This window comes from Watersipora subatra, chromosome 6 (assembly GCF_963576615.1).
Source record: "Watersipora subatra chromosome 6, tzWatSuba1.1, whole genome shotgun sequence".
Lineage (NCBI taxonomy): Eukaryota > Metazoa > Bryozoa > Gymnolaemata > Cheilostomatida > Watersiporidae > Watersipora > Watersipora subatra.
This window is the reverse complement of record NC_088713.1, coordinates 8,795,304-8,815,368: the sequence shown is the minus strand read 5'-3', so window position 1 is coordinate 8,815,368 and position 20,065 is coordinate 8,795,304. Positions and strand designations below refer to the sequence as shown.

The window sequence follows — 20,065 nt, the reverse complement described above, 5'->3', positions numbered from 1 at the left end:
CAATATTGAGTTAGCAAATTAATTCTAAAAACAATGTAACAGCAACAAAGAATAGAAATAAGTTGTATCATTTAAAAAAGTAATTAACTTTCTTACCGAACACATTTTTGCTAAAGTGCAGTAGTGTTTCACGTATCTTGCGTTTTTATGTTAATAAAACCTTGTTAATTCTCATGATTATAACATATTAAATATGTGATTAAATATTGAATATTAAATATATGGTAGATTTCTTATATAAACAACAGTTTACTTTAGTCATATGTTTTTCTAATATCATGTTCTACAGCCTTGAATTACAATAATATAATATAATTTAGGCCTACATAATATTATAAATATTTTGTTTTAATTTTAATATAATTTATATAATATTATAATATAATATTATAATATAATATTATAATATAATATAATAATAATTTTATTAAATATAATATAATTTTTCTAATACTATACACAGTTGAATTATAATTTTACCGACGCTCACCTCAAAGTCAAAAGTATTGCTTCAAAACCTAAAAGATGGAATGTTGCAATCATTCTGTATGCAGTGCTATACTGTTTGTCATGTGTGCTGGAGTCTACCATGTTCTTAGTCTATTATGATTATACTGAGAATGATGCTAACTCTTGTTGACAGAGTGGTACTTCTTATTGTTAGGGGTTATGTTCTCTCAACTGGCTGTACAAAGCATGCGCTTAATTGTGGTTGGTTGACTGGTCTCTATACGCCCTTAGTACAAGTATACGTCCCTATACATCCCAAGTACATAATTTTGTCAATTGTACTTTTTATAGGGTCAGATTAGAGGTTTCAGGTTATCATTGTCGTGTTTTTGTGAATTTTCAAATCATTTAAAACTGAAACATTAAGTCAGATTTGTGTATTTTACTGATTGGTATCTAATTATTTAGCTTTTCTAACTTTCAACAAACACAGTTTATTGCCATCCCCTAATGGCCATATGCTTCCAGCTATTTCTAATTAGCCTAGTAAAACAGAACTCAGCTTTGATAAAAATTGAATGAACTATCACCCAACTCACTATTACTAAATTTCCATGCTTTGAAGAGATTCAGAGTATCTGCTACTCCAATCATAGAAACGGTAACATCTGAACAGATTTAATGCAATCTCACTTTGCAAAGTTTGTACGCAGGCATTAGCAGTGAGACTACTATTCAGTGTCACAGAAGCGCTCTCTGCGGATAGATTCAAATTGATAATACTCAGTAAAGCTCTTCTCAGTTGAGGTTAAAAAAATTCAGCTGATTTCATCACACTACCTCCCGAGTGTAGTCTAATTACTAATAGCAATGATAGATTGCTCATATCACAATGAAGAGGTGGTTAGCTTTTCATTGTATTACCCACATTATATTATTATATTATTCATTAAGTAACTGACTTATTGATTGTACAAATTTCCACTACACAGGTGCCAATCTCTTTTCAGGCGTCACTCTTCTAGCATGAAAAAGTTTTATTTACTAAAAACAATTGTCATTTATGCGACCTTTGAAGTAATAATTGGTAATTGTGGGATATTATGTAAATATCTGAGGCTTCCTAGGGATTAGCTGGTAACAAGGGCCTGGCTTTTATAGAGAGCCAGGGCTTTGAAAAGCTAGCTTTTGAAAAGCTTTCTGTGAAAAGCTGCTTTTCACAGAAAAGCCGAGGGACTAACAGGTCTCGCTATATAATCAGGCATTAAACAGATGCTTGGCAGAAGGCTCAGTGGAAAGCAAGTGAGCTGATCATCTGTATTACCATGCTTCTACTGACAAGCTGTTTGCGCTGTGGAGGTCGGACCTGTGAGTCCATCGGGTAGCAGTGAGGCTGCTGATTGGTTTGCTTACGGGTTGGCAGTAAGGACTGCCATGAGATTGGTGACAGCATTCTGCTGTGGTTGTGTATTGCCGTGGTGGTGAAGACTGGTGGTAGAGGGGAGGTCGGTGTCATCGTAGCAGCTTGGTGTTGCACAGCAATACCCTCGTTATATTGCTAACAGTGATAATGGCAAATAAGAAACTTTGTTGCTGTTGCATAATATAGAAATAATAATATTATTAATATCAAAGAAAATTATGATTAGGTATCCTGGCTGAGTTAGTGCAACAAGTGTAAAAAGCATGAATGGAAAAATGACCGTGACCTATCTTAAGTTCTGTTTTAAGGAGAACATTGCTAGTCTTGAAAAATCGAAAGCGCAACTCCGAATTGTTGAAACAGCAGGGTGGAAAATTTTTGGCAGAGGTAAGTTTCAAAATCATTCAAAACATGGATACCCTGTGTATATAAGCAGCTGTCATGCCTTGTTTCAAAAAGAGAGAAAAAGGAGCAACAAGGGAAAGGATCCTAGTGAGAAATTGAAGAACTAGTGAACGGTTAAGTGAAGAGCTACACTGTCGCCAGGAACATTAATTACAACATCTGGCAGCTTTTTCATGTATATATATATATATGTATATATATATATTTAAATAGTTGAAGTCTACAACCTGAGGGTTGCACGAGCAAAAAACTGCTATTAGCTGAAGAAAAGTAAACTATTTAATTTTTTAATTACAGATATATATATATCTTTAAAATTCTAGCATTTACAAATGTAACTGTTTGAGTTTTTATTATTTGTAAGCTCCTTTCAGCATTACACTTGATTGTATTGAATTGTATTTAACTGTTCTGTCTTGTCATGCTTATAGAGCTTGTGTAAATAAAGAGACATACTCATCACCCGTCACCTCACTAATATCGATTACAGTTGTGTATGAGAGCTATTACTCATTTGGTATAAGACAACTTGTATGCAGAACCCACTTGCAGGTGGCTAGTCAGCGCTGATTTTAACAACAAGCTCTTCGAACTCAAGTGAGGTTAGCTTCTGCATAACTATTTTGTAACTTTTCTTTAGATTTTGTTACCTACTATTTTAATCAACTAGTTTGGATCTCTGTTAGCCTCAGAACCATACATCAATATGTGTAAGGAAATGCTTAAAGCACTATTTAACAAATGGAATTGCAAAATGTAACTGAAATCAGACGATCTGTTTGGTGCTTAGTACAAAAAATTTTATAAGAGAAACAAAGCTGCTAAATGTACTTAAAAGTAAAACTGGCCAATTAAAAGAAAATCTGTTTCTTCAAAATAAAAACTAATCTTTTAAAAAATAAACCTGTTTTTTTGAAGTAAAAATAGTAGTTTGAAAGTGAAACTGGTCACTTGAAAGTGACATCGGTCGCTTGAAAAAGAAACTGGTCCCTTGAAGGTGAAACCAGCCACTTCAAAGTGAAACCAGTCGCTTGAAGGTAAAGCCAGTTACTTGAAAGTGAAATTTATCGCTTAAAAGCAAAACTTGATTGCTTAAAAATAAATCTAAATTGAAATGTTTTAAAACAATTTTATCACAATTCTAATAGCTAAATGTTTGTCTTCTTTAAAAAACTGCTTTTTCTATTTGACATTTGAACTTAGTTGAAGATACTTAGCAACAAGCTTAAAAGGTAAAAGTTAGAGAATAGTTAATATGTTTAAATTAAACCAAACAAAAACTTTTAAACTAAAAAGCATAACATACACAAACATACACACGTGCACACATATACACGCACATGAGCGTACACACACTCACACATTGTTAACTGTATTTTATGACTGCCTACTCAATACTATTCAGTGACTGTATTTGCTTTCTAGTAATGAATAAATTATGAGACTAAAGGGCTAAAATAATCAGTCTCGTGTGAAACAACTATATAAATGAATAGCCTAATAACCAGGCGCTTTGTGTCTCAATACAACAGTAAAGATAAGCTACTCTTTCCAACACTTAATAGTTTTTTGTTTTTGGTTATTTTATTATTATTTCTTTTGGCTTTAAATGTGGAAGAGAGTTATTTCATTATCTAATAATTAGCCAATCACAACGCAGGCTGTTGAATCTTACAAGAATGTGCAACTTATATAGGCTGCTCCCGCACTTCATTGATGACATGCATTGCAGGTGCTCTCAGTTGCTGTACATCATTTATTATCTTAATAGTTTAGCACCCATAATTTATAAAAAATATACATGTATTTTAGAGAGCAACTGTTTAAATTTATATACAGTATTTACAAAATTATATAAATAAAATTGATGAAAAAATTCTCTCCAAATAGTTAATAGAACGCAAGATAGATTGGAATTGAACGCATTTGAACACTAAGTCTTTGGTCTGCACAATGAAGCTTGCTGGTTTTTATCCTGTTTTCAGCTTGAGAAATAATATTAATGGAACTAAAATAATTTTAAAAAGTTTTAAAACATAAATAATAGCATTTAATGGCATCTTAACCTTTTCGCCGATGACGTTTTCTTCTACGATATCGACGTATAGACTGATATAGACGCCTCTGTTCATATACATGACTTAAGTCCCGCTGACAGACAACTCCAGACAGGTTGAACAAGTCACTCAGTGTTTGTAACACTCCACTGTTTGCCATATTCTGTTGGTACTTGCAGTTGTTTGTTATGGTGGATGAGATATCATCAGCTTTACTATTGACCTCTTCGCTGTCGGCATCGCTCAAATAGCTGTCTATTGATCTAAAAAAATGTGGAGGTCACAGTAACAAACTTGGTAATAGATTAGAAGAAATTAAGTATGTCGGAATTCACTACAGATGTGATGTCATAATATAAGTTTATACATATAAATTTCAAACTCCATCATTCGGTGTGTCTAGCTATAGCCATTAAAATCTTGGAATGAAAGATTCGCTTCATGATGGATTTGATCTTGGAACCTCCTGTTCACTAGGCGATAACCTAACCAATTAAGTTACACGAGATGCAATAAATTCAATAGATGATATGATATAAGATACATTTAAGATGAAAAGTTGCAATGTTATGATTTAAAGTTGCTTGTAGTAAAGTATAACAAAAAATTAATGTAAAAATATAATGTAGTATAACATGGTACAAAAAACCATGCATTAATATAATATTATATTATATCATATTACATAATGAAATATTATATAATACTAGTACGCTAGTCATCCCGTATGTTGTGAAAAATCGTTAGATGTAATAACTATGTTCACAATTATTTTTGGACATTAAACGATGTTCGGTTGGTGAAGAAGGTAATCTGAAAATCTATAATAAGCTAAGAAGCTAAACATCTGAGTTTGATTCCTTTTGATGCAATGTTTTGCTTAACACTCCTAGAATAGCTTTGGACAGACAGACAGACAAACAGTGTTTTTGATATAGTAAAGAGTATATCAGATGACTCAGCACAACCTAATGTAAAATGGTATATAGTGTAATATAATACAATGAAATACGGCTCTAATACACTACAGTATTTTACAATAAATGCATAACGCAAGTTAATATAATATAATATAATATGGGGCAGTATGGCAACAATTATACTATATGCTATAACATGACACGATGTAAAATAATGAAATATGATAAAATATATTATAATACAGTTTAATGAAATATAGTATAGTAATATATATAATAAGCATGGTATAATATGACATAATACAGTACAGTATAATGTTTTATAAGGTAATATAACATTATGTAACATGACATATATCACAATATAATATAGTCTTTTGCTATGTAATACAATACTTCAGTATACTAAATTGTAATATAAGGCAATATAATACACCATAGTAAACTAAATTTCATACGGATGGATTTAGTACTTTATACGTAGTGTTATAGTCATATAATATGTAGCAGACAAAACTTTTCATAATGAAAATTTGATGAAATAATTCGATAGTAATATTGCATCGTAGTAGATCATTTTACACGCTTTGCCTTATAATATGTTTTGATTCTTTGTCATAGTTGCACATAAGAATACATTAATATCGTATAATTTATGGTGGTATATAATTAGTGATTGTCTCATACCAAAACCTTTGAAATCTTTACTTTAAATGCTATTAAAACTAAAGTACATTTACATACCTATACAATACCCACATCTTTAATACATAACATCTATAATATAATATATTAACATAGTTATAATATAATGTATATTTTAAATTATATAACATATTTATATTTGTAGCAGCTTTATAGCATAACTAGAATTAGGCCTGGTGTTAAAATTCTTTCATTTTGAACAAAAATTTGAAAACTGTCTTTAATATGCATTCTAAAGTTTCTAATCAGATGAGTGTTTAAAAGGCTGGTTTTCAGAAGCCAGACAGTTTTGAAACCAAATGCCTTGACAATCTGGCAAAAAGTATAAAGCATATAAATGGGAAGCTTGGACAAAATCGGCCAAAAATGTGGACACACAGATTAACAGACAGACATAATGGTAAAGTGAGATCTATTAATGAAAATGTAATACATTAAAATAGGGCAATGAACACGCTACTCACATGTCTGTGTGACAGAACAAGGTATCCAGATGACAGACTCCAACAGTATCGGCATATCTTTCATATAAATCATCGATGTTCACTACCGATGCCTCATGATCTGTAATTCAAACAGAGTTGTTACATTCCTTTCTCGTTAGCACCTCAACTTGATATTTTTAGCAACATTTTATTTAAAAAAAATTTTGCATTTTTTTGTTGCATTCATTCTCACTTAACACGGAATAGACAGCATTCAGTTCAACCTTATTGTGTTTTTTTAACTGGTTTTGGAAAAAGATATTTTTTCCGTGTATCAAACCTTATTTTGTTTAGTTTTCAAAACAGCCAAACTAAGTGTGTTTTTGGTCAAAATAATACTTTCATTTTTTTATCGCTTTTTAGCAGAACCAGTTATTATGTTTTCTCAAAAACAAGAGTCCTCTTTTCGTACATAAATATGTCGAAAGCTCTAGTTTTGCTTTATGAAGGCTCACAAAACTAATCTAGACAATAAAGCAGCAAGTAGTTAGATAGATACCTAAATATAAGGAAGAGACTCCATTGTTTCCTTCTTGTAAATGGAGTTGCCTTCCCATTAGTATGTACGTAGCTCCAGCCCTGAAAAGTTCACAGCTTGGCTTTGCTTTGTAATAAGTCCGAAGCCATGGTCCTTGAAAAAAGCAAAATAAATTTAAGATTGTTGTGCATAAGAACTTATACTACTGATTAGATTCATTGTTACAAATAATAATAACCTAACATTTTAATGACATAGTTTTATGGCTAACATCATTGAACAATACAAAGGCACTAATAAGGATGCATTTTGATTATAAACGTTTACCCTCAAAGGCAGCAATATAAAAAGAGCATAACTATCGCTAAACAATCTGTTTGTTTACCTTTAAGAATATTTATAAATCTACATATATATGCTACTTCAGTGATATGTGACTGACACAATAATTGCACCATTGATGATCCTATTGAGCAAACTCAATTCAATGATTTTAGAATATTCCAAATGTGTTTGTTATAAAATAGGTGTTTGGCTATCATAGCCTTAAAACATTAAAATAGTGTAAAAATCTTGATCAATGACTTTTAATGGTTCTTCACAACACATGACCATATCTAATGTTAACCCACCTTAACTAGTCCAACAAGATGCAAACTATTGTAACAAATTAAAGATTAACTTTCACAAATTTTCAGTTAATTTTATCAAAAAATATCAACATTTTTTTATCATTTGTGATTTTTCGTAATTTTTTAGATGATTTGACTGCCAGGATGTTTCAAAATTAAAATTTACCAAGCTTAACCGTGGTGAAAACTCTCAGAAGAAAAATATGTTGTGTGCAGAATAGCGTTACTATTTGCTATCATTAATTTCGGCTGTTGCATTCAAGTTGCAGTATTACGCGTCTCTATTCTATTGGTCTCTATGCAATTATATATCTCATAATCCCACTTTCACTTGATCTGAGCGTTTTAACTGTGATCCAGTTTTGTCAATTTTAATCATCAACATCCTGACAGTCGGATCAAGTCAAACAACAAAAAAGGTGCCCAAGAATAGAAAAATACCAACTAAATACCAACTAAATACCAGTTTATGGCTGCAACAGTAATAGCAGGTTTTCATAGCTAAAAGCTTTCTGCAGACGGAGAAATAAAAACATTCCTTACCTGGTCGTGAAGAAGAGTTGCTGGAATCGAGGATGGTAACAAGTTGGGAATAAATCCCGTCTTGTTGGAGAGTGCTGTGACCTTCAGCTCTCACCCGTAACACATATCTTGAAGAAAGGTACGTCCTTGTGAGGTGCTGCATTGTTTTACGCATAGATTGATGTTTCGCTTGATGACATGATCTACAAAGTATTAAAGTTACTTTTTCAACCCTCTTGTTACTTTTATGGTTGTTACTATTATTATCATGATCACTGTGTTTCTTATTACTGTTATTATTTATTAAAACTATCCTTATTTTTAGCATCATAATTCTTATTATTATCATCCTTGTTATTACCATAATAATTATCAATCTTTTTCTCTGTGGCTAGTATTTTTATCCTTCAATATACCATTTTTTGCAGCCAAATCATCTCATATGCTCTATTGAGTACACCTCCACCGAGTTATTTTATCACATATGTTATGCTGACACTGCCGAGCATTTTGGATAGTACTTCTTAATTATTATCATTTAAATAGTTTTTAAATTTTGATTTTGAAATTTTCACTTTTTTTAATTTTAAAGAATTAATTAAACTCAATTTAATGTAATTTTTTTTGTATTTTACTTTATTTTTAATTGAATTACTTTAATTTCTACTTTAGTTCAGTTTAATTTAAATTAATTTAATACAATTAAATTTTTTGAACTCTGATTTAGTAGATGAACATTTACAAATAATGTACGGTAAATTGAAAAATGTTTTGTAAAATTCTATTTAATTAAATTACGCTAATCTAAATAAAAAGAGTTCAAAACATCCTTCTCATAGTTTTTTAAATGTGTGTCTGTTTTCTTTACATAATTTCTTTTACTGTCCCAGCACATAGCTCAATTTTTATGGCTTGACAATTAATAGAATACATATTTGTATGACACTACTAACGGAATACCCGGCGTTACAGGAGTATTAAAAATCAGCTTATAAACAGTGACAGGTAATGTAGTTGCCTGCCACTTTTCATGAGCCTGGCACCTTGTCAATGGCAAGTTTGAGCCAGCTAGTAATTCACACTTACTAATAAGAGCTGCGAGAGCAAGCTTTAATGGCGTTGTGTGGCAACATAATGTTATGCATATTTTAACCTAGATAATCACTTATATCACGCATGACTCCATCAATCTCAATCAAATTCAGCATGAAATGGATATTTCAGTCCTAGATTTTAATAGCTACAGCTAGACAAACCGAAACACAAGCACGCATATATATATATATATATATTTGAAAAATTATTACGAAGAAAGTAAACTTTTAGTATTTGCGCCACAAATTTGTTTCGTGCGAAGCACCCATCAGACGCGAATGTACTAAAAAAAATTTTTAATACAATCGCATCTGATGAGTCCTTCGCACAAAACAACTTTGTAGCACAAATACTAAAAGTTTACTCTCTTCCTAATAATTTTTCAAATATTTCATACTCCACTAATTATCTTTTAGGTTTTAGTGTAGAGTTCTCTTTTTATATGCTTTTGCACCTGCTTTTAGTTAATATATATATATATATATATATATATATACATATATATATGTATATATATATATATATTTATATGTATTTATGTATATATTTATATATATATTTATATATATTTATGTATATATACATACAAAACACACACAAACTTGGAGATTTATATATATATGGATGTACCTGTTGCATATCAGATCTTTTTGTTGATTGAACACTATTAAATAGACTCGACAGCTTTGTTAGAAAAAATTGGTCACTGGACTATTATGGGGCAGATTAGAGACTGCCTGAAAGGTGAAATACAAATTCTTCCATTTGCCGTTTTTAGAATTTAAAAAAATCTTTCTTTACAAGATAGCAGATATTTGTCAAAACTATTTTCAAATCATTTAAAATTTTCTCAACCCACCTCAGATTTTTTTCTGTACAGAGACATCCATGGTCAGAGCAGATGTGGTCGCTGTATGGGCTCTTGGTGTGGAGGTTGTAGAATTCTAGACAAAAATCTCCAGGTCGGTTGCCATTATGCATTCGCACACTTGCGCTGTTGTTAGCTTGAGTGTGCAGAACGTGGGAATTTGATATAGTAGATTCCAGAATAAGCTAAAAATGTTGAATGTTTTAAATTATTTAATAACAAGAAAGATCACAGCAAAGTTATCATCTCCTAGTTTGTGGATATTGGCTGATAGTTATTTTATTTGCTTTGTGCAAATTATAATATCTAAATGTTGGAGTTGTGACCCTTGGGACCTATTTTACAGCATCAAAAGTGTGTTAAATTTGAATTATGCAAAATGTACCAACAAGATAAAAAAAAATTTTCAAACTTCAATATATTAAGTCTGTAAAAAATTATTTTTTAGCAATGGCTAATTAAGTAAACATAAAATGGCACTTGATACAGACATTAAATTATTAAACTAGACCTACAAACCAGATATGAGAATCTAAACACAGATAAAACCTTAGCGAGTATTAATTCCAGAGTTGGCAGCAAGCCCGGTTTTGATGGTAAATTCTGTCATTAGCATTTCATTTTGTAATGAATTAGAGCAATTAGAATCAATTGTTAAGTCGGTGGAAGTTCTCAAATTCTATTCGAATGTCAGAAATCTCATAAATAGCCTTAAAAACATCGTTTTCTCTCTTGCCGGACTTAGAAGAGAAAAAGGCATATCTCGAGTATATATATTAGTACTCTGGTAGTTTAGTGTGACTTTAAAGATGGTCACGCGTGCCCATACAGCGCAGAGAATAAGTAGATGTACAATTATTCAGTAATACTTAAAGGTGGCCGATTGATGCAAGTGAGACAGTGTTGGGCTACCAAGCTAAATATCATGAGTTTGAGTCTCGTTGAAAGCATTGTTTTATCTTAACTTCGTACTCTGGTTTTAGACAAAAAGACGGACAAACTAGGCTTTTTTTCATAGTAAACATATATTTTTGTTTTACTTTATTTTAAACATACACACTTTTTCACAGCATAGACTTTGCGGTGTAGAAAAAAATTAAAAACTCTATTTAATTTGACAAATTGCATGAAATTAACCCTTTACATAAAATTACCGTAATAATTGACCCCAAGGTCGAAACCAGGTAAAAGCGATACAAAAGAAGAAGATTTAATCAATCATATTACAGTTACTGTATAGCCATTAAATTACAAATTTAAGTTGATTGTTTGCCTTTATGAAAGAACAAAGGTTGAGTCTAGGATGATCTTGGAACAGATTAGGGAATTTACATGTATTTTAGTGTTCGTATAACATAAAATCACCCTAACGTAAACGTTCTCAAAATAGATTCTTATAGGATAGGTGCATTTACTGTATATAGAAGATAACACAATTATTCATAAAAGTATTCACATGACAAATGGTAACAATATTAGTAGAGCAAGCAGTGGTGCCACCACAAAAATAACTTACTATAAAGCAGCACCAGTTCTCTTCTATAGTATTCTCTATCATTATAATGTTTCCTCCATCATATGATTGCATTTGTAGTTTGCATCTGTCTTCATCTGATGTCTTCACTGGGTGATCAGCAGTTCTGTATCCTGAGAAGCTCTCTACGTCTATGTAGTAAGAGCCATGAGCTGACTTCTGAAGAATCCTAGCCATAGACATAGAGATTAAGTCAGAAATTTTTGTTCAAAGATTTAGTAGCGTAAATTTGGTTTAAAGAGAAGAAAATGATACATTTGACAAAGGTTTTATGGAAATAATATATGGAATGTAAATAAATTTTGCAAACAATTAGCTGTTTATTTTATTATCAATTTGAAGTGTTCAAACAAAAAGATTTTTTACTTGGCGCAAACAAAATTGCTAAAAATAGTTGTTTTACTAAGGATTTTAGTGGAAAATGTTTGACATAAAACAATGTTTCTGTCATAATTTTTGTTTATTACAGTTGTCATAAAAGTAGTTAAAACAGGCAACAGGAAATGACCTCAGTGTTTTCTTAAGAAAGCTTAAGAAATGTTTAATCCAAGCAAGGAATAAATCATGATATGAGGAACTTGTCTACAGCAGAATACTCTTAACTAATAAAAATGTCTGTTTAGAATTTTACAAATTATTGTACTTTTAAACCAGCAACTGCTAAAAAATAGAAAAATTATGCAATTAGGTTAGTAAATTGCTTAAAAACAAACTAACACAACATTTTTGTAAATTTTATCAGAAGTATCGATACTTTTCTATTATTTGCAATTGTTTTTTATTTTTAAAGTGAACTGAATGCCAGGTTGTTTGTAGAATATAATTGACAAAACTTGATCACAATTAAAACGCATAGAATAAAAATATGCGGACAATGATGTCACTAGTCGCTATCGTTAATATGAGCTATTGTATCCAAGTTGCAGCGTAAAGTGTCTCTTTATAACTCTTTTGGTCTCTTTATAACTGTAGACGTCATAATCACACTTTTGTTTGATCTGAGTGCTTTAACCATGACCAAGTTTTCTCGATTTTAATCTTTAAGCATTCTAGCTGTCAGATTACCTCAAACATGAAAAACAATTGCAAATGATGGACAAATACCGATATTTTCTGATAAAATCTACTAAAATGTTGTCTGAGTTCATTTTTAAGTATTCCGCTGTAGGCAGATCAATTATGTCCTAATCTCCTTCAATTGTTTTGTTTTTATTAAACATATTATGAGTGTACTGAGGTGGTTTCCCATTGACTGCCTCAATTAATTTTTTGCATGAGTAATAAACAAAACCTATCAAATAAACATTGATTTATGCTTAAAATCTTTTGTCATATGATCTGTTGAAACATAATTTTTTAATAATTGCGTTTTCATGAACTAAAAAAAATTTTTGTGAACACTTAATATCAATAATAAAATGTACAGCTGTACACATTGTACACAGTCTACATGCATATACTATTTACATAAAAATAATTTTTTCTTTTACCCACTTATTAATTTAAAAAATTGTTGAACCCTGAAGTTTAATTCTAAGCTTTTTATAGAGTGTTTTTTGCTTGATTGAGCAGTTTAAATCAGCGTCATTTGGTTTCTTTTACCAGTTACCATAGCTGTAAAACCCAGGCACTAACCTATAGCATATCTGTAAGGAATGTCTAGGCACACGAGACACCGAATGAGTCCCCATTGATCTTTTCCATCTGTACAAGAAACTGGAGTCATCAAAGGGATTATCTTCTTGTTCAGCAAGGGTTTTCTCCTCGTAGAGTGAGTGGTCGACCGTCAATGTAAACCTTTATGAACATATTAGTACTTGAATATTTTATGTCTTCTTTTCATAATGCTCAACGAAATGATGCAATCATTTGCTTGCATTGAGCCAATAGAAAAAATGTTTACAGTCTGAGCTTAGTTTGTAGTCTTTTTATTGCATATATTATGCTTGGCAGTCCCACGCACTGTGAGAGATAGTCATGATAATTAGTATCTACTTAGCCACCAAGGAAGGTAAAGGAGTAGAGTAGTGGTTAGAGAATTGGACGGTGAATCAGTTTACCTGAGTTCAATTCTTGAGTGAGGCAACTTTTTTTAACAATGCTGCTAGCGTTTTTTGGACAGGCAGACACTGCTTTTACTATAGTAAACATTTCTTCCTCGCAATGACCAGCGGTGTCAGATGCATTAAAGCTACGGAGGTTTCACTAATTATGGATTAGTTGTTTTCTAATGATTATCTGTTGAGTAATAACTCTACTGACAGTTGTTATTTTAGTTTTAGCAGTAATAATAATGCCGTAAGCTATGATAAGGTTGACAACTTGTTCAACTCGAAACATGCTCAAGTTCTTACATGTGGTAGAAAGAGAAGGGTCCAAAAAGACAAAAAAAGAAGCCAAAAAAGCGAACGAGCTCTTTCTACAACACATCAGCAGTCTTTTCTTTTTTTAAAAAGATCTTATGCTGATCAGTTTGGTGCCAGAGTCTTTGTCATAGACCTCATGATTCAAAATTTATGACAATTTATACACGCCATCAACAGATGTTCGACTTTACGGATCATTCAATTAGCAAAAGATTTAAAGTGTAAAACTGCTGAAGCCCTTTTCCTGAACCACTTTTTTAAAAAAACTCTCTATGCTTAAACCTTCAGACACAACTAAGAATAGTAAAGTCAGCAGTTCATACCCCTTGCATCTTTGGGTGTTATCATCTTTGTTGTATCTCATTTTAACCTGCAGGTTTGCGTAGTCACTGGAAGGCAAGTCTGGGGTAGACATATTAGGAATTTCAGTTGTCGAAGGAAGAGGAGACTCAACAACATCAGACAACTCCTTTGTAACCTGAATATTAAGTCATTTACAGTTTGTTAATTCAAAGCAGGCTAAGTAATATACAAACAATGTCAATCTCCTACCAGATGCCTAGACTTTGTTTTAGTCTAATAGGTTTCTGCTAGAGCCATATTGTGGGAGTTTTGGGATGTACATCAAGAAGTTTTTGCAAAGTTGCTTAATAAAAATACTAATTATTTAATTAATTCAGGTCACATAAGTTACTAGTTCAAACTCTGGCAAGTTGCAGTAAAAAAAAACATAATTTTTCTTGCTTGTAGTAATATTATGGTGCCTCTTCAATAAACAAAACTTATCACTGTTAGTCCCAAAGAAGGCTAAGAAATTTACAAAAAAAATTCCATTTTGTGTTAATAAAGGCAAATCGTACTCAAAATCAACCAATTTGTATAGTTAGACAACTCCAACCAAATAGAAGTATCACACATTTTAGTTTGTTACCACTAGCAAACCGATTTATGAATTAAAAAACTTGAAATGATATTATGAATTGATTTGCAGCGGTAAGTGTTAGTTTCAGCAGCTCTTTATTTCAATATTATATTGTTTTATTTAATGCAATCAGTTCTAAAGATGATTTAGTGTAGTCAAGTCTCCTACCTTCAGTAATATGATTTCCTCTCCAATTTTAATCTCATCTACCCAGAGTTCGACACTAATAGAAAAGTTCCCACGACGCAAAGAGGTTGCGGTAAATGATGCCACTGCATGCTGATTAGTTGGCCCCAGAGTGACATTGGCGTGCGGATAAGAGTTGATCATAAGATTTTTAAAACAGAGAGCTTCTTCTACTGAAACTATCACTCGAATATGTGCCTGAAAAACATATATGTGTGATTTACATAGATGACACTTGTCAAATGTAAAAATATTAACTGTTTAACACTGAAATAGAACGAGAAGTTTTTTTAATTGACGGATGTGCTCAATTAATGTTTTCTTTACCTACACCATAGTTGTTTAGTTGGAAAGACAGACTGCACAACACTGTAATAGGAAACAGACTTGGTATCTAATAGATGCTTAATACAGTTTGTGGTAGAATTGAACGGAGAGTGGTTGACATTCAATTATAGAAACATTTAAGTTGTTACCAAAATGAGTCAGTCAAGTTTTAAAAACTATTCACCACTTGCTCAAATTTTTGACTTCAGCATCAACCTGTCAAGGCAAACAATCTAATTCAAATGTAATTATATTCTAAATTGCAACTGCGGTGATCAGTCAAAAAGTTGTTTAAATTGTTATCCGAGAGCTCATACCGCTAGGGTTTGTTATCTAAGTCCTACTTGCTACTGATAAATTGCTAATATTCATAACAGCATTATACACATATAGTATGTTTCTATTATATATACTATACATATTATATATTTATTATATATATTATTATAATGTATATATCATAATATTGTATTTATTATACATATTGTTTATACTCTTATAGTTGCACAGTTTATACACCAAAGATATGAGCAAAAATCAACTTTTAAGTTCTATTGTTGTCGCAATAACATTAAAGGGAATTTGATCTGTCACAATTATTACAATTAATACTTTATGATGGTCTTCTTACACAAGCATATAAAAACTGGAAAGGATTAATTTACTCACATTTATCTGCTTGTTGAGATTCTCTGAAATTACAGAAACGTGTAGTTGGAATTGTTCACCCTCGAGAAGGTTGGAAGGAGGTGCTTTGATTGCTAAAGAGGCTGTACAGGTAGAAGTTAAACTGATGGGTTCTAGTAATTCTAAGCCATATATTTCAGAGGCAGAGAATCCTTCTACCATCCACTCACTTATTCCCAACGCTGGAAGTGTTAACCTGTAGTGACGCTCAGAGCACCTGGAATATGTAGGGAATTCTATTAGCATGGTAACATTCCATGGTAACCCACTGGAATCTTTTTAGTGACAGTTTTAAGGCAAACCTTGGAAACTTATTTTTATTTGACATTCTTACTTTACCTGTGGTATTTAGAATAATATGGCTTTTGATCGCAGGTGGGTCATTTTTTATATAGGTTTTTGACAGACTACACTTATGATTTATAAAGGTTTTGAAACCAGAAAAAATTTTAAAATTATTTGCCATCTATGCAAATTCTTGTCTTCAGCATTAAAACCATCTAGACTTTCCAATCAAATGTAATTATACTCCAGATTCCATTTGTGATGGAAGCTTACCCTTGTGGTTTATGGCGATTTACTAAAAAGAATCTGGAGTTGAACAAATTTTTACAAACTATTTGTTACTTACTTAGATTTTTGAGTCATTTTTAAAACAGTAAAAGAACTCTTTCTATTCAAATGCAATTATGTTTCAAATTCCATTTGGTATTTCAATTAAATACCAACTGGTGGTCGAGTAGTATTTGGAAATTGTCAGTGGTGGGCAATCAAAAAGTTGTTTCGATTGCAGTAATGGAGCTCATACCATTAGGTTTTGTCATGAAGTTTTATACACACAATCTACTGATTAAGTGTACTTGCTGGAACTCACTGTTGAAGGAGGTAAGATCCAAAAGACTTTAACCTTGCTATGCAATCATCTTGTAACGATCGTCTTTTTCTGCTTGTATGAAACCAATTTTCCGGCAGCCCTAATGCTCTGTAAGCCGCATTATTAGGCAACCAATTTCTACTTGGTAGTGCTGCCGTAGATGGTAAAGAAGTTGTAGTATGAGTAATTGGAAGTCTAGTTGTGGATATCAACTGATTGTGAGATTCGCGTTGTGTTTGATGTCCTTCGTGCCTGCGTTTATGTGTGACACTATCTGTAAGGACGGAGGCAGGGATAGGCGTCGTGTTGTTTTTTTGACTCGAAGGATTGTTTGAGCTTGAAGGCATTAACCAGTGAGTTAATGTTTGTACTTGCAAAGGGCTGGTACAGGTATATGAGTAGTTACGTGCCTGTGATAATTTTATTGTGGAAAGCTGATCCACATCATTTTTTCTCTACAATAAATTGACATTAAGATAGATTAAAGTTGCAAATGAAAGCATAGTTCCAAAACGTCAAAACTGAAAAAAACTAGCAAACTGTGAACTATAAAAATCATAAACTGGGTCAGCTGTAAAACTGTAAATACTGCATGGTTCTGATTTAGTTCATCTAGGCACTATTTGATGTACTTTTGAGTTTGAATTCTCAGGCATACTCCTGAAGGTGCAAAGGGAAAAAATATCCATAATTGACTTTTAGCAAATAACAGGTGGCACTTGAGGCCAATTTGTATTCAAAAAGTTCTAGTTGTTTCCTGCATGCATTTTTATCGATTAGGCTAGGCATGATTTATTGATTTTTTATTGATTATTGATTGGTAATTATTCTATCAATTGAAAGACTCTAAATACATCCATTAACAGAGTTTCTAGCGCTCAACAAATAAGCTTGTAATATTATTGTAGACTGAAAACATTAAGTGACAGCAAATAAATTAGACAACATTTCAATAATGCTTCTCACATAACCTTTGCCAAAAATTTCTTTAATACTTGATTTTTTATGTTATGCATCCAAATTGTTGTAAATGTGAGAGGTAAATGATTTGAATATAAATGTTGCAGACATAGCCTTTGCGTGTAGAAGAATCAAAAGCAGCCTTGAACTTTAGTACAATAACGCATTCTGTAAAGAGTATAGAAAACTAATTCAACATACATGTAATTATAACACCCAATAAATTGTTGTATTTCATTAGTTAAGATTTCACTTATGATCAGTAGGTTGGCGGTTTGAACCACACAAAACCTATTAGTGGTGATGGGATAGGTATTCAACCACAACTGCTTTTTTTCAAATCTCACAAGCTGCTAGTCATTATAAATCCTATTCTAAAAGAAAGACCATATGAGGTAGTGACCTCTAGAGAGAAAAGCCAAATGAAAAAAGAAAAAAATAAATAAAAAAGAACAAAATTAAAAAACGAAAAAACAAGAAAATAAAAGGAGAAGAAGAGAAAGGTCAGCAGAAATTTATGTGCTTATGGTTTGTTTTATTCTACTGAAAGTCTTTTAAAATAGCTTGCTCTTTCCAATACTGAGAAACTCACATCTGTTGAATCATTCAAGAAGTTTGCTTCCGCAGGTAACCTTTTCTATTTTACATACAGATGCTTTTTGTATAATACAAATCTATATGGTCAATCAGCAGTTCTAAAACATGCTAATTCGAAATAAGTAAATTTTCCTACCATCATCAATGAGCTGTGCTTTCTGAAAATGCTTGCATCTGTAGCAAAGACGGTAAATTCTTTTCTATTATTAGAGGAGGAGGCAAACTGGTCTCTACCAATTCTTATGTTGGCAAATTCTAAAGGTTTGAAGATCTGCTCATCTGTCACCAACTGCAAATAAAATTGAAAACTTTTCTGATTGTCTAACCATAAATAGGTTGCTCGTTGTGCCATTGAGAAATATACAACACGGTTTTTGTTGAATTTACAACTTTTTAGTATTCAGAGAAATTTTTACTTCATGTTCAATTATTTTAATTTTTATGTAGTATTTTCTTTCCCTTATTTTAATGACTTGGTTAAATAAAAAGTTTAATTAGTCAAATCAACAAAATAAATTAAAAAGTAAGTTATAAATTGTGTCCAAGTTTTTAAACAACAGCAAGTGTAGGTGTGTAGAGAGAAATTATATAGACTTCGGTTCAATATGGAAAAATTTCACCAAGTTGTCTAAAGCAGCCGATATTTTTTTACCTGATAAGATGATGGTCTGTCAATGACATAAGTGACAGATGTTGCAGGTGTAGCAGGAGTAGAACTATTTCTAGCTAACCATGCCACTGCATGCATAGTTACACAGGGGTACATATTTGCAGTGACCTCTAGAGTTATCTGATGAGTCAACACAGGAAGTAGGCTTATGAGAGTTCCTTGACATTGCTCAACCTGTAATTAAGTCAAACTCTATTTTAGTGAGCAGAGTTATATTTTGAGTTACGAGGTCAAACTGTTAATGATTACAAAACTATGTCATTGAAACTAGGTTTGTATTTCTACTTGTGTTGGGCTTCAGCAGATTCTGGTAATCAAATAATTGTCTTTAGAATATTCCTCTATGTTAATTTTAATTTTACTCAGATGTTGCAATTACAATATTTGATTTTTTACACCCATTTGAAAGATAATTACTCATCTACCTTCGATATCAAACTCCATATACGAAATGCAAGTATAATTAGTTTAATTAACTAGGTCAGAGTTTTTATAAATTACAATATAATTAACTATGATTATAATTAATTTTAATGATAATAGTTGTAGTTAATTAAAATTAAAATTAATTTTGAAAAATATTGTGATTATAATTAATTATAATTAAACCATAGTTTGTCTTTGCTCTAGTAACAAAAACAAAATATACTTAACCATATAGAAATAAGTTTAACACCTTTCTGTTATCACAATACTGTCAGGGATGATCTTTTATATTTACCTACCACGAGGGTCTGGTTGATCAAGTTCAGGGAAACATCTACTCTGATACGATCTCCAACTCTGTATCGGTGTCTATCGCTGTTTAAGAAACTAGTTACTTGCTGCCTTTTTCTTATGACTTTAGTAACATGATGCACACGTCTGCAGTCAGCCACCTACAACAGCACGTATTGTAGTGT

General features: G+C 31.7%; 1 protein-coding gene across 1 annotated transcript; it reads right to left on the bottom strand.

Moving 5' to 3' along the window:
- Nucleotides 1–4,028: 4,028 nt before the first annotated feature.
- On the bottom strand, nucleotides 4,029–18,726 carry LOC137398677 (uncharacterized). The gene is made up of 12 exons (XM_068084861.1): nucleotides 18,630–18,726; nucleotides 16,937–17,391; nucleotides 16,045–16,279; nucleotides 15,031–15,246; nucleotides 14,264–14,418; nucleotides 13,210–13,371; nucleotides 11,557–11,743; nucleotides 10,032–10,225; nucleotides 8,099–8,280; nucleotides 6,945–7,076; nucleotides 6,425–6,524; nucleotides 4,029–4,598 (listed from the first exon to the last, which is right to left on the bottom strand). Exons 1-12 carry the CDS (start codon nucleotides 18,633–18,635, stop codon nucleotides 4,340–4,342), a joined length of 2,283 nt encoding a protein of 760 aa, XP_067940962.1. The 5' UTR covers nucleotides 18,636–18,726; the 3' UTR covers nucleotides 4,029–4,339.
- Nucleotides 18,727–20,065: the final 1,339 nt, after the last annotated feature.